This window comes from Pseudophryne corroboree, chromosome 11 (genome assembly GCF_028390025.1).
Source record: "Pseudophryne corroboree isolate aPseCor3 chromosome 11, aPseCor3.hap2, whole genome shotgun sequence".
Taxonomy (NCBI): domain Eukaryota; kingdom Metazoa; phylum Chordata; class Amphibia; order Anura; family Myobatrachidae; genus Pseudophryne; species Pseudophryne corroboree.
In genome coordinates this window covers 179,803,485-179,819,447 of record NC_086454.1, presented here as the reverse complement: position 1 = coordinate 179,819,447, position 15,963 = coordinate 179,803,485, and the positions used below count along the sequence as shown (strand labels likewise).

The 15,963-nt window shown below is 47.6% G+C and overlaps 1 protein-coding gene across 3 annotated transcripts in view; it reads left to right on the top strand.

Annotated features, from left to right (window-relative positions):
- Positions 1-15,738, top strand: part of RELA (RELA proto-oncogene, NF-kB subunit) — a 162,851-nt gene extending 147,113 nt beyond the window's left edge. For 2 of the 3 annotated variants that reach the window (XM_063945120.1, XM_063945122.1), the window contains exons 7-11: positions 5,952-6,056; positions 6,895-7,107; positions 7,218-7,298; positions 13,797-13,856; positions 13,941-15,738. In XM_063945120.1, coding sequence (XP_063801190.1) covers positions 5,952-6,056; positions 6,895-7,107; positions 7,218-7,298; positions 13,797-13,856; positions 13,941-14,536 — 1,055 coding nt within the window. In that variant the 3' untranslated portion in view covers positions 14,537-15,738. The remainder of the gene's footprint in view (positions 1-5,951; positions 6,057-6,894; positions 7,108-7,217; positions 7,299-13,796; positions 13,857-13,940) is intronic. The other variant, XM_063945121.1, reaches the window with a different exon arrangement.
- Positions 15,739-15,963: the final 225 nt, after the last annotated feature.

Below are 15,963 nucleotides of genomic sequence, written 5' to 3'. Positions count from 1 at the left end.
GACCGATAGTCTGCTTTGAAGCAGGAGCGCCAACCTTGTTGGCCGCATACAGAACAAACAGAGCTTCAGTCTTCCTGATCCTAGCTGTTCTGGTCACATAAATCTTCAGAGCCCTGACCACATCCAGGGACTCGGAATCCTCCAAGTCCCGTGTAGCCACAGGCACGACAATAGGTTGGTTCATATGAAAAGATGAGACCACTTTTGGCAGAAATTGAGAACGAGTCCTCAACTCTGCCCTATCCACGTGAAAAACCAAGTATGGGCTTTTATGTGATAAAGCCGCCAATTCTGAAACACGCCTTGCCGAAGCTAAGGCTAACAACATGACCACTTTCCACGTGAGGTATTTCAACTCCACTGTTTTGAGTGGTTCAAACCAAGGTGACTTGAGGAAACGTAATACTACGTTAAGATCCCAAGGCGCCATCGGAGGTACAAAAGGAAGCTGAATATGCAGCACCCCCTTCACAAAACTCTGTACTTCAGGAAGAGAGGCCAATTCTCTTTGAAAGAAAATGGATAAGGCCGAAATTTGGACCTTTACGGACCCTAATTTTAGGCCCAAATTCACTCCTGTTTGAAGGAAGTGAAGTAGACGGCCCAAATGGAACTCCTCCTTAGGAGCAGCTCTGGCCTCACACCAAGAAACATATTTTCGCCATATATGGTGATAATGTTTCGATGTCACGTCCTTCCTAGCCTTGATCAGGGTAGGAATGACCTCCTCTGGAATCCCTTTTTCCGCTAGGATCCGGCGTTCAACCGCCATGCCGTCAAACGCAGCCGCGGTAAGTCTTGGAACAGACAGGGCCCCTGCTGCAGCAGGTCCTGCCTTAGAGGAAGAGGCCACGGATCTTCTGTGAGCAACTCTTGCAGCTCCGGATACCAAGTCCTCCGTGGCCAATCTGGAACAATGAGGATTGTTCTGACCCTGCTTATTCTTATTATTCTCAACACCTTGGGTATGAGAGGAAGAGGAGGAAACACATAGACCGATCTGAACACCGAAGGTGTCACCAGAGCGTCTACCGCTACCGCCTGAGGGTCTCTTGACCTGGCGCAATACCGCTTTAGCTTTTTGTTGAGACGGGATGCCATCATGTCTATCTGAGGCAGTCCCCACCGACCCGTGATCTGTGCGAAGACTTCTTGATGAAGTCCCCACTCTCCCGGATGCAGGTCGTGCCTGCTGAGGAAGTCCGCCTCCCAGTTGTCCACCCCCGGGATGAACACTGCTGATAGTGCGCTTATATGGCCTTCCGCCCAGCGTAGAATCCTGGTCACTTCTGCCATGGCCACTCTGCTCCTTGTTTCGCCTTGGCTGTTTATATGAGCCACTGCCTATATTGTCTATATTGTCACTATATTGTCTGACTGAATCAGAACCGTTTTTTCCCGATCAATTCCTCCGCTTGACGTAGGGCGTTGTATATGGCCCTCAACTCCAGGACGTTGATGTGGAGACAAGTCTCTAGATTTGACCAGAGACCTTGGAAATTTCTTCCAAGTGTGACTGCTCCCCAGCCTCTGAGGCTTGCATCCGTGGTCACCAGGACCCATTCCTGAATGCCGAACCCGCGACCCTCTAGTAGGTGAGCACTGTGCAGCCACCACAGGAGAGATACCCTGGTCCTGGGAGACAGGGTGATCCTTTGATGCATTTGTAAATGGGACCTGGACCACTTGTCCAAGAGATCCCATTGAAAAGTCCTCGCATGGAACCTGCCGAAGGGGATGGATCCACCATCTTCCCCAGAACCCGTGTGCAATGATGCACTGAAACCTTTTTTGGCTTTAATAGGTTCCTTACCAGGGCTATGAGCTCCTGAGCCTTTTCCATCGGAAGAAAAACCTTTTTCTGGTCTGTGTCTAGAATCAGGCCCAAAAAGGTCAGACGCGTTGCAGGGACTAGCTGGGACTTCGGTATATTGAGAATCCAGCCGTGCATTTGCAACGTCTTCATGGACAGAGACACGCTGTCCAGCAACTTCTCCCGAGATCTCGCCTTTATGAGGAGATCGTCCAAGTATGGGATAATTGTGACACCCTGCTTGCGCAGGAGCACCATCATTTCCGCAATTACCTTGGTGAAAATTCTCGGGGCCGTGGAAAGCCCAAACGGCAACGTCTGAAATTGGTAGTGACAGTCCTGTACTGCAAATCTCAGGAACGCCTGGTGAGGGGGGAATATCGGAACATGAAGGTATGCATCCTTTGTCCAGGGACACCATCCAATCCCCCCCCCCCCCCCCCCCCCCTCCAGGCTGGCGATGACCGCCCTGAGTGATTCCATTTTGAACTTGAACCTCTTCAAGTACAGGTTCAGGGATTTTAGATTTAAAATGGGTCTTACCGAACCGTCCGGTTTCGGGACCACAAACAGGGTTGAGTAATATCCCTCTCCCTGTTGGAGATGAGGAACTGTGACTATCACCTGTTGAATATATAATTTTCGGATTGCGGCTAACACTAGCTCCCTCTCTGAAGGGGAAGCCGGCAGAGCCGATTTGAAAAACCGGCGAGGAGGCAAGTCTTCGAATTCTAGTCTGTATCCCTGAGAAACAATCTCTAATGCCCAGGGATCCACCTGCGAGTGAACCCAGACGTGGCTGAAAAACCGAAGACGTGCCCCCACTTGATCTGCCTCCCCCCGGGAAGCCCCAGCGTCATGCGGTGGACTTTGCAGATGTAGGGGAGGACTTCTGCTCCTGGGAACTAGCTGTGTGCAGCTTTTTTTTCCTTGCCTTTACCTCTGGCAACAAAGGACGATCCCCGTACCTTCTTGCTCTTATTGGAACGAAAGGACTGCATTTGATAATGGGGTACCTTCTTAGCATGCTGCGGGGAACATAAGGTTAAAAATTCGATTTACCGGCCGTAGCAGTAGAGACAAGGTCCGAGAGGCCGTCTCCAAACAACTCCTCCCCCTTGTAAGGCAAGGACTCCATATGCCGCTTTGAATCGGCTTCTCCCGTCCACTGTCGGGTCCACAAGAGTCGCCTAGCAGAAATAGACATAGCGTTTATTCTGGAGCTTAATAAACAAATGTCTCTTTGAGCATCTCTCATATACAAGGCAGCATCTCTGATATGCTCTATGGTCATTAAAATGGCATCCCTATCTAATGTGTCAATCTCCGTAGATAAGGAATCTGCCCATGCCACGACAGCACTACAAACCCAGGCCGACGCCATAGCCGGTCTAACAATAGTACCTGAATGTGTGTAAATGTGCTTCATGGTAATTTCCTGCTTGCAATCAGCAGGATCCTTGAGGGAAGCTGTATCCTGAGAAGGCAGTGCCACCTTTTTGGATAAGCGTGTCAGCGCCTTGTCTACTTTAGGCAAAGATTCCCATCGTATCCTATCCTATCCTATCCGTTTGTGGAAAGGGATACGCCATAAGAATCCTTTTGGGAACCTTGCAGTCTCCTATCTGGAGATTCCCAAGCCTTTTCGCACAATTCGCTTCGCTCAATTGAGGACGGAAAAGCGACCTCAGGCTTTTTCCCTTTGTACATGTGTACCCTCGTGTCAGGGACAGGGGGTTCCTCAGTAATATGCAAAACCTCTTTAATGGCAATAATCATGTACCGAATACCTTTTGCCACCCTCGGCTGTAATTTTGCATCTTCATAGTCGACACTAGAGTCAGTATCCGTGTCGGTATCTGTGTCATCGATCTGGGATATGGTGCGCTTCTGAGACCCCGAAGGTCCTGGCGCCACAGGGACAGGCATGGTCTGGCTACCTGACTGATCCCTAGCTTCAGCCTTGTCTAACCTTTTATGCAGTAGATTTACATTTGCATTTAAGACATTCAGCATATCCACCCAGTCCGGTGTCGGCGTTGCCGACGGCGACCTGACATTCAAGTACTCCCCCTCCACATTAAGCGAGCCTTCCTCATCAAACATGTCGACACACGCGTACCGACACACGTCCCCCACACAGGGAAACTCTTTTCTGAAGACAGTATCCCCTTTAAGGCCCTTGGAGAGACAGAAAGAGAGTATGCCAGCACACACCCCAGCGCTATACCCCTGGAAAGAAACACAGAATGCCTTTTCCCAGTAGCGCTGTGTAGTAATTAAACGCCAAACATGTGCCCCCCCCCCCCCCCCTCTCCTTCAAAAACCCCTCAGGGGAGAGTCCGGGGAGCTTCCTCTCAGCGGTGCTGTGGAGAGAAAATGGCGCTGGTGAGTGCTGAGGGAGAAGCCCCGCCCCCTCGGCGGCGGGCTTCTGTCCCGCTCAAAGTTATTAAAAAATGGCGGGGGCTCTTTTATATACATGTACAGTGCCCACCTGTACATGTATATAGTCTTTTGCCATAAAAGAGGTGTTTATATTGCTGCCCAGGGCGCTCCCCCTGCGCCCTGCACCCTTACAGTGACTGGAGTGTGTGAGGTGTGTGGAGCAATGACGCACAGCTGCAGTGCTGTGCGTTACCTCAGCGAAGCTCTGAAGGCTTCTGCCGCCTGAGACGTCTTCTGACTTCGTTTCTTCTGGCTCTGTGAGGAGAACGGCGGCGCGGCTCTGGGAGTGAACGCCCAGGACGAACCTGTGTTCACCCCCTCTGGAGCTAATGGTGTCCAGTAGCCGAGGAAGCAGAGCCTATCATTTAAGTAGGTCTGCCCCTCTCTCCTCAGTCCCTCGATGCAGGGAGCCTGTTGCCAGCAGTGCTCCCTGTAAAATATATAGAAAAAATCCAAACAAAAATGCTTTCTAGGCAGAGAACTCAGGGGAGCTCCCTGCAGTGCACCCATTTCCCTCTGGGCACAGTGTAAAACTGAGGTCTGGAGGGGGGGGGCATAGAGGGAGGAGCCAGTGCACACCCAGAATCCAAAGCTTTCTTAAAGTGCCCTATCTCCTGCGGAGCCCGTCTATTCCCCATGGTCCTTACGGAGTCCCAGCATCCTCTAGGACGTTAGAGAAATAAATATATATATATATATATGTATGTATTAATCCTCACCACCAGGCTCCAACCGGGGCTATGATCAGGAAGAACCAGCACTCCATAATGCACAAAAGAAGCTTTAATTGTCCTTATTCTTTAAGACAAGTCACATATGCGTAAGCATGAAAAGTTACTTATCATTTTCAATATTCAGCATAACCTGGGGAACGTAATCCTGACCAGGAATGGCTCCCAACAGCCGTTTCGGGCATAGACGGCTATGCCCGAAACGGCTGTTGGGAGCCATTCCTGGTCAGGATTACGTTCCCCAGGTTATGCTGAATATGCTGAATATTGAAAATGATAAGTAACTTTTCATGCTTACGCATATGTGACTTGTCTTAAAGAATAAGGACAATTAAAGCTTCTTTTGTGCATTATGGAGTGCTGGTTCTTCCTGATCACAGCCCCGGTTGGAGCCTGGTGGTGAGGATTAATACATATTCAATTACACTTACCGAGCACCCTTGGATTGACCTGAATGTACTTGGTGTCTGTGCGGTAAGCCTGAGGAAAATGCGTAAAGCATTGAAACGTTGCTAAACTTTGCTGTCTATAGTGCATTTATTGGAAAGTCGCCGTGAGTGCCGCACTAACGGATTTATATATTGACAATTTCTATATGCGGGCACCTGGTGCATTATCTTCTTTTCACACCTGTTTGTCTTGGATATGGATACTGAGAGGTGACTGTATAATAAGAATATTGTATGTGTCTTTATAGACTATGAAAAGTTAATTACATATCTATAGTACGTAGTGTATTTATTTCTGTGACATAATCTCAAATTCCTGCTGTCAGTCTTATTGATGTTTGATAGGCCACTACTGAAGCAAGTAATTGTGTGAGCAGTGAGTGAGATGTAGGGCCCTCAGTCGCTCCCCTTTTTCCATAAATTACTTACAAGTGGTTACTGTGTATGTCCTTTTAGACCAGCATTTACATTGAAATGTAAATTTTTGTGGTGTTTATTTTTGTCTCATTATAGGAGCTCCCAACACTGCTGAGTTGAAGATTTGCCGCGTTAACAAGAATTCTGGCAGTTGTTTAGGAGGGGATGAGATCTTTCTGCTGTGTGATAAAGTGCAGAAAGGTATGAGACATTGGTCTGAGTCTGCATTTGAAAACCTTTTACTCTAAGCTAGTACAAGCTTTGCTGTTGTAATCTTATTTAGTGGAGCCATAAACGACCAGTGATTTGTTATTGGTCATTTATATAAGGGTTTCGATCCTTGCTGTTTTGTATACTATACATTCGGTACTGGATGTAGTTATGATCCCGGCGGTCAGCATACTGACGCCGGGATCCCAGCCGCCAGAATGCTGGCAGGGGGCCCAGTACTATTCCTACTTGTGGATGTCCATGACACCCATAGAATGGGTATTGAACCTGTGGCGAGAGCAGCGAACCTGCAAGGGGCTTCGTTGCTCTTGCCCCCATGAAGGCACTCTGCCAGCTGGGTTCCCAGCGTCTATATGCTGACCGCCAGGATCCCAACTGCCAGTCACCCGTTCCCAACCTATTCAGTACAACTGAATCTGTATATAGAAGATATTGTGTCTGCTTAAATATATTTAATGAACACCTTCACAGTCATGCACAAAACTGTATGTTTGACTGTAACGGTACTTGAAATATTTATACAAAGATGAATAATGTCTTCTGTGATATTTTAGTGCTAGGTTTAGCTGGGTGCCCTGAGAGTTTCTAGTTTGCCATTTTCTATTCAGAAAATGGACTTAGAGACCGAAAGTAGAATTAGACTGCTGCACACATCACAAATAACAATGCGAGAGTAGCCTTTTACTGTGCATGCTTATGGTGGTGCAAGGTAAAATGAGTGATGATGTTCCCTAACAGCGTTTTCATTTTACATGTATGGAATATGTTGTCCCTGTGCAGTTACTATGTTTTATGTTCTGGCCCCCAGAAGATATTGAGGTAGTGTTCGTGTTTGGCAACTGGGAAGCGCGGGGTTCATTTTCCCAAGCGGATGTTCACAGACAGGTGGCTATAGTCTTCAGGACTCCCCCTTTCCATGATACAGAAATTCGCCATCCTGTGAAGGTCCAAATGCAGTTGAGGAGGCCGTCTGACAAGGAGGTCAGTGAACCTATGGAGTTCCAGTACCTACCAGATGAAGGTATGTTAGCATAGATAAATTAAGATGGTGAAGTTTATAAGACTGCTGCTATAGAGTGTTTTTTTTTGTTTTTGCTGTCTATGTCTAGTTATTCTTTATCGATTTTCTAGGTGATCTTCATCACATTGATGAAAAAAGGAAAAGGACTTTGGAAAGTTTTAAACACATTGTGAGAAAGAATCCATTTTCAGGTGAGCAAAATTGCTTCTGATTTTATTATTACTATCTTGTTATGCCCTAACTGCCTGTTTTCAGCTTTGTTTGAAGTAGCAGCCTTAATTTATTACATTTGTTAAATTCTATTTCTTCTGCGGGGTACACTGGGCTCCACAAGGAATTACATTGGGGATGTAGAGTAGGATCTTGATCCGAGGCACCAACAGGCTCAAAGCTTTTGACTGTTCCCAAGATGCACAGTGCCGCCTCCTCTATAACCCCGCCTCCATGCCAGTGAGCTCCGTTTGTAAGTTGGTGCCTTGCAGTATGCAATCACTTAACAGGAGGCTGCCCTAAGCAACCTTTTCAGAGCTTCGTTTTACAGACTGAAAACAGAGAAAATGTAAAGAAGACTTCCAGGGCTAATGCAGGCACAGTCTGATAGACTTTCCTGCGTGCAGCTCCATCGCAGTTGCCGGGTCACTACAGCGGAGGCGCCGGCTTCTTCCATCCTAACGTGAGCAACACACACGCCGCCGTCTCCCGGATCGCGGGGCCGCAGACAAAGGGGGAGGTAAGGGGCTTCTGTGCCGCACTTTACCGCGATCGAGTGCGGCCGTAGGAGGCCGGCCGCGTGCGCGCTGACGTGGACACGGATTACCGGGCTGATGTTTCACTAGCCACCAGGGTTTATATTATGGGCACAAGTCAAGGGGTATGTTGTACCAAATTCCCCCCGCTTTATCTTTACTGCCCGCACACCCAGTGGGGATGCCAGCAGGGGGAGCGGGTCGGACCTGAGGCCCCTCCCCCCAGCCCCAGGGCGCCATTTCATCAATGTTCCCGCCCTGGAGATGCTTCCCTCTCCCTCATTCCCGATCAGCAGTCATTACAGATAGAGCCTTGCTGTTTCCTGGGATTGCTGGAGCAAATCCTCCTCTGTGGAACCGCCTGACTGCCAGTGCTGTGCTTCCTACAGGACACTTTTGTTTTCTACCTGTCACTGGGACTGTGTTAGTTAAGAAAGAGTGCATACTTTCAGGGTTGTGTGGTACAAACACCCTGTGATATACATCCAGTGCTTACTGTATTTGTTATATCTATAGTTATCACATATAGCCATACTGAGTATTACTTTGTTTTGCTAGTACAGTGCAGTTTATGGTACATAATTTCTGCATGGTACACTTGTGACTATATGTGTGTGTGTGTGTGCATGTAGCTACTGCGTGGTATTACACTCAGCGTGCTATTCCTATATGCTATACCTGAGGGGGCCAAGTGTTTCAGGTTTTTCTCTGCAAATAATATAGGATGGGGTATTTTTACTTGTGATTTATAGTCACCATATATCCTATATCTATTGAACTCCAGGTCTGTGCCTTCTTTGGCTCATTCTCTGAGAGTTCTTGCTAGGTATAGCGCTGCTAGACTTTGTACCGGGTTGCCCATTACTGTGCACATAGTTATGTCTGCTACACGTGGCAACGACGTTGGGGTCTCTCCCACACTGCGTGGTTGTGAGGCCGCGGAAGTACTGGAGGATAATTTTGCAGCTGAGAGTTCAGGTTCAGGGGGTTCCTTACCCCCCAGTGGGTAGGTAGCGCTTGGGGCATCACAAGACCCACCTTGGGCTACGTTCTCCACATTGTTAAACACGCTTGTGACTAAATTGACGCCCCCTGTGGGACCACCTGTGCCACTACCACAGTTTATGGTCCCCGCTGTGAAACCGCCATGGGCGGATCAGCTTTCCACTCAGTTACACCATTTGAACTGATCCATGTCTAAATCTAAGGGTCACTCTCGCCCACATAAGACTAAGTCGTCTTCTAGAAGGGCGATAACCTCCTCCCAACCCACGGTTGACAGACACGTCTTCTGAGGAGGACGGTGCATATACTGACCCCGCTGACATTGACGCTGTTGTTTCAGATGGGGAAGGGAAGTTATCCGTGGATGTCTCGGAATTTATTGAGGCGATACGGCTCATTCTTCAAGCGTCTGACGATTCTGAGCCTGAAACAGTCTCTAAGAAACCGGATAGGTTTAAGCTTAAGAAGGTGGTTAAACAAGTTTTACCCTATTCTAAACACCTGATTGACATACGTCAGGAATCATGGGAAAATCCGGGAACTAAATTTACACCGAATAAGAGACTGTTGGCTCGCTATCCTCTCTCTACAGAGGTGTGTAAAAATTGGGAAACTCCTTCTCCTGTAGATTCTCATGTGGCGCGTATGGTTGTTTCCTCTGCTCTGCCAGTAACTACCGTCACCTCTCTGAAGGAACCAACGGATCGTCGTGTGGAGGGCTGTTTAAAAGCAATTTATACCCTTTCGGGGGCTGTGCAAAGGCCAACAATTGCAGCGACTTGGGCTGCTGAAGCGTATGCTTAGGAGCTCGAGGCGGAACTGCCCTCCGATGCATCTGCGCATGCTCACCAATGTCTCATATATTGCCACGGCTTCTCTGTACCTTAAGGAGGCGGCGTCCGATGCCGGGGTGCTCGCGGCCAAGGCTGCTACTGCATCCGTTTTGGCCAGACGTATCCTTTGGTTGAGATCCTGGTCGGTGGATTTGGATTCCAAGAAAACCCTGGAGGTGCTTCCTTTCAAGGGAGATATTCTCTTTGGAGAAGACCTTAATAAGATTGTGGCTGATCTGGCTACGGCTAAAACAGCTTGCCTACCTAGTATGGCTCCTTCAACACAGAAGGCTAAAAGTACTTTCCCTCTGCCCTTTTGTACTCCAGGTAAAGCAAAAGGTCAGGCGTACCCAAAGCAAACTCGTGCTTCCAGGCCTGCCAAGCCCATACCGAAGTGTGCCTGGGCTGCCTGTCAGCCAGCTTCCAAAACTGACAAGCCTGCCGCATGACGGGGCGGGCCTCCCTCTGGGGGATCCCAGGGTGGGGGGCCGACTTCTAGGTTTTACCCAGGAATGGTTAAAGATCACTTCAGATTCCTGGGTGAGGGAAGTCGTTGCTCGAGGTTATGCCATACCCTTCAAGAATCGTCCCCCTCAACGATTTTGCCCTACAGATGTGCCTCTGGATTCGGCAAAAGCAAACACGTTGCACTCTGTGGTACATTCCCTCCTGTCTACAGGAGTGGTGGTACAGGTGCCTCTGACTCAGAGGGTCACGGGGTTCTATTCACTGCCGTTTCTAGTCCCGAAACTGAACGGGTCCTCGCGGCCCATTCTCAATCTGAAGTCCTTGAACAAGCATTTGCGGATCTCCAAGTTTCGTATGGAAACGCTGCGCTCTATTGTTCTGGCCATGGAGCCTGGGGACTATATGGTCTCCCTGGTCATACAGGATGCCTACCTACATATTCCTATTGCGGTATCTCATCAGCAGTACCTGCGGTTTGCGGTGGGCAACCTTCATTACCAATTTCCGGCGTTACCCTTTGGTGAAAGCTCGCGGAGCCGTTGTCAAACCAAAGTAATGGCGGTCATGACGGCTATACTCCGCTGTCAAGGTGTCAGGATACTACCATACCTAGACGATTTGTTGATCCTGGCGAGTTCCCCAGAGATTCTCCTGTCATCTCTATCTGACGGTCAAGTGCATGGCAGCCTACGGGTGGCTGATCAACTGGAAGAAATCCTCCCTGGTTCTGGCTCGGAGCATGGTACACCTGGGAGCGTTGTTGGACACTCACAACCAGCGGTTGTTCTTGTCTCAGGAGAAAGTCCTGAAACTTCAGGACAAGATCCGATGCTTCCTATCCCGTCCGCAAGTGTCGATCCATTCGGCGATGCAAGTGTTAGGTCTCATGGTGTCAGCTTTCGTCATTTTGGAGTATGCTCAATTACCTTCTCGCCCTCTACAGAAGTTGATTCTGTCCAAGTGGGATGGCCTGCCTCACCGGTTCAGATCTCACGTGATCTCTATCTCCGGAGGTCTGCCTGTCACTGAGCTGGTGGCTGCAGGACCAACAATTGAGCAGGGGTCATCCCTTCTGGATATCCAACTGGGTCCTGCTGACGACGGATGCCAGTCTGAGAGGTTGGGGCGCGGTGTTGGAGCAATACTCTCTTCAGGGTCGGTGGACCAAGGAGTAGTCACTACTCCCGATAAAGATTCTGGAACTACGGGCAGTGTTCAATGCGTTGACAGTGGCCCAGCATCTCATACAGAACAGACCTGTTCAAGTACAATCGGACAACGCCACCACGGTGGCGTATATCAATCATCAGGGAGCACTCGAAGCCGCATGGCATTGAAGGAAATATCAAGGATTTTTCAGTGGGCAGAATGCCATCTGCCGGCCATATCAGCAGTGTTCATTCCGGGCGTACTGAACTGGGAGGTGGACTATCTCAGTCGTCAGGGCGTGCACGCCGGAGAATGGAGCCTACATCCAGAGGTGTTTCAACTTCTCGTGGACATGTGGGGCCTCCCACATGTGGACCTGATGGCGTCTCGACACAATCACAATGTTCCGGTCTTCGGAGCAAGGACAAGGGATCCTCAAGCAGCGTTCGTGGATGCTCTGTCAATCCCCTGGAACTTTCGGCTGCCGTATGTGTTCCTTCCGGTGTCACTCCTGCCCAGAGTAATACGGAAGTTCAAGCAAGAAGGAGGAAACCTTCCTCTAGTCGCTCCAACGTGGCCCAGACGGCACTGGTTTTCCAATCTACGGGGCTTCTCGTTGGATCGTGCCCTTCTACTTCCACAACGACAAGACTTTCTCGTTCAGGGTCCATGTGTTTACCAGGATTTGGCCCGGCTGACTTTGACGGCATGGCTCTTGAGGCTTCCATTCTGAGGGCCAAGGGTTTTTCTGAGGCGGTCGTTCAAACTATGTTGAAAGCTCGTAAGCCGGCTTCTGCTCGGATATACCATAGGGTCTGTAATGCTTACTTTTACTTGGTGTGCATCTCACAATCATGACGTTTTCAAGTTTAGTACGGCCAAACTTTTAGCCTTTCTACAACAAGGCCTGGACTTGGGCCTGCGTCTGGCCTCCCTCAAGGTTCACATCTCTGCCTTGTCAGTTTCGTTTCAGAGAAAGATTGCTACCCTACCTGATGTACATACATCAGCTAGGGTGTGTTGAGGATTCAGCCTCCTTATGTGCCACCTGTGGTCGGTGGTTTTGGAAGCCTTGCAAGAGTCTCCGTTTGAGCCTCTTACCTCTGCTGACCTTAAGTGGCTTTCCCTTAAGGTGCTGTTCTTGCTGGCTATTGCTTCGGCTAGAAGGGTCTCGGACTTGGGTGCCTTATCCTATAAGTCTCCCTATTTGATTTTTCACCGTGACCGGGCCGTGCTTCGAACACGCCCAGGTTGTTTACCCAAGGTGGTGTCTTCCTTCCACCTTAACCAGGAGATTGTGGTTCCGGCCTTTAATTCTCCTGAGTTGTCTTCCAAAGAGCGTTCTTTGGATGTGGTACGGGCTCTCTGTATCTATGTGAAGAGAACTTCCTCCATAAGGAAATCCGATTCTCTTTTTGTGTTTTTTGGTTTTCACAAATGTGGCTGGTCTGCTTCCAAGCAGACCCTGGCCAGATGGATTAGAATGGTGACTGCTACCATCAAAGCCCATTCTACTTGGTCGGTTGGATCTTCTTTTTCAGGGAACACGTTTAAGGTTCTATGCCTTCGATACCGCCGCTTCCCAGGATGCTTCCTTTGGACGCCGGGATCTTGTGCCCGCTACTGTGCGTCCCCTCCCGTGAGGAACTGCTTTGGGACATCCCCAATGTAATTCCTTGTGGAGCCCAGTGTACCCCGCAGCAGAAAACGAGATTTATGGTAAGAACTTACTGTTGTTGAATCTTTCTGCGAGGTACACTGGGCTCCACAAGGCGCCCACACTGACGCACTTTTTTGGGTAGGTATTGGCATAGCCACTGACACCCTCTCCTGCGGTGAGTGTGTGGTGTAATTGGATACGTCTGGTTGTGGTCTCTGGTACCTGCTACTGCATTGGGCTGGTTAACGAAACTGAGCTCACTGGCATGGAGACGGGGTTATAGAGGAGGCGGCGCTGTTCATCTTTTGAACAGTCAAAAGCTTTGAGTCTGTTGGTGCCTCAGATCAAGATCCTACTCTACACCCCCGATGTAATTCTTTGTGGAGCCCAGTGTACCTCACTGAAAGATTTAAACAACGGTAAGTTCTTACCATAAATCTCGTTTTCTCTGGTAAATGGGAAAATGGTATTTTCTACTTTAGTAGTTGCAATTAAACAACAAATGTCCATGGGGACATCCTGGCCATTTAAGCGCATTATTGGTTCACTACATGGTAATCATGTTACATCACCCTGTTTTGAAAAGATTTTCAAGAATACAGTTTATTTAAGGAAAGTTCACTTGAATATGAGAAATACTTTTTATAAATGAAAATCAATTAAAAACCTTCACTAACAGTCCAGATTCATGTGTAGAATATGTTAATACTAATAATATGCAGCGAGGGCATCTTGTTCCCTGTGACTTCTCACCTAGGGATGATGTGGTTTACTGTGGTGAATGTAAACAAACTCATGGAACACATTCTTATTTTATTAATTTTTAAGGAGGTGAAGCAAGGAACCAGCGCAAGATTGCTGTGCCAGTAAGGAGCATGCCAAAGACAGGTCTGTTTGTCTATTTAAGCTTGTTTACTGTTAAAATGATTGTACATTAAGTATTGGTCATTAACGATGCATGTTTCCTTCTAGAACCTGTGTCTACACCCATTCGGCCAAACTCCCTGATGTCAGTGCAAGTGACTTCAGCCATCCCTCAATATTCGATGTCCATGGTAAAATCTGATGCCGGGAATACAATGACCACCCTTCTCTCAACTGTCAATGTCAGCGACTTCAGCAACCTGGGATTTTCCCCCTTGCCACCTGCTACTCAACCCCCACCCACATCTGATGAGCGTCTAGACTCTATTTTGGGCTATGCATCTTTTACAGATGATGGGAATCTTGATCTAGTGAACATGCTCCAGAATGACCCTGACAGCCATTGTGCAAGCCTAAGTTCTATTGACAATAGTGATTTTGGTCAGCTTCTCAGTGAATCACAGTCTTCAAATACTCTTTCACAAGCTCTTCATGAGCCTGGGCATAATCAGAATACCCTAATGGCTTATCCTGATGCTATTGCTCGGCTTATGGCTACTGGGCACAATGAGGAGGCAGGTGGAGAATGTTCAGACAGACTTGACAGTGGCTTAATGAATGGGATTTTTGATATGCAACAAGGAGAGAGTTTAACCTCCATTTTGGATATTGACTTTGCATCTTTCATGGGTAGCATGAAATGAAATAAAATGCAATGTATGCCTGGTAAACTGTTGTAGGCAAAGCTCAACTAAAGCTGCGCTGCATACATTCACTCATGGACAGTAGAACTCTTCAAGGCGTAAGTGCTCTTCAGCCATCAAGGGTTTTGCTGCCATTCAGGTCATGTCAGACCTCCAGCATTGCAGACTGTACTGTCCCCATCAGACTGAATGTGTATCAATTTGACAAGATTTGTGTAGCCTTGTTACATAGTGGGGACAGTGAATGACCATTTTGGGATGATTCGCATAAGACACCCATGTTAAAATTTATATTGGCTCTTTTAAGGATCAATATAGGGAATAATTTGTTGCAGTAGACTTAGGGGGACATTTACTAAGCAGTGACAAGAGCGGAGAAGTGAGCCAGTGGAGAAGTGGCACCATCAACCAATCAGCAGCTCTGTATCATTTTATAGTATGCAAATTATAGATGTTACTTCAGTGCTGATTGGTTGCCATGGGCAACTTCTCCACTGGCTCACTTCTCTGCTCTTATCACTGCTTAGTAAATGTTCCCCTAAATGTACTGAAATACTCAGGTTTATAAGATTAGCATCTGGAGTGGTGGGATATGAATCAGCTATCTGGTGTCCCTCTTGCGTTGTCCTCATTAAAATACAATGAGAAATCTATGTTTTAAGGGATGGTAAAGCACACCTTAAGTCTACAGATAGACAGCCATTTGTGGATGGTACCAGTCTATATGCAGAAGGATTCAATATATTAATTCACTAGAAATAAGTGCCCCATTAATATTTGTCATTAAGTGCCCTCAGTATTTTAACAGATTGATCTGGTGCACCCTTGTGAAGGTTAGTCAGCCCTCACATTGTCTGCCTCCTCTGAATGGGTATGTTTTAGTAGAAGCTGGTGGAACTGATAGTTTGGAATTTAAAAATTAATATTCAGTGGTAACTGGCATTGATCCTGACTAGAACATCTGACCAAGTGTTTGTGGTGGTTGCCCTTGCATCTTTTCTTTAGTCCATCAAACTGGCTTTTGCAGAAGTTCTTTCTATCACATTACCTAATTTGCAGAAAAGAAACCACTATTGCACTTGCATTACATACTTGAGAAACAGACATAACGGTCTGATAACGTAGGCTGTGAAAACAGGATATGTAGGCAGAATGTACCTCAGCATGGAAGCCACCTCCTAAATAAATCCATTTAAGGTCAATGCACAGTCACATGTTCATTTTTTAAATTTTTTTAAATATTTCTAGCTGTAAGTATTGGGGACACTGGTGGTATTTTATTCTGACAGAGACTATATGTTGGGCTATTAGATTTCAGTTTTTTTTTTTTTTCCTAACAGTGACATTATTGCCGGAGCAATAAGAAATGACAGTTCTGTATGTGTTATGCTGGTACATAACAGAAAATGGCTGTTTTAGGCAGTTTT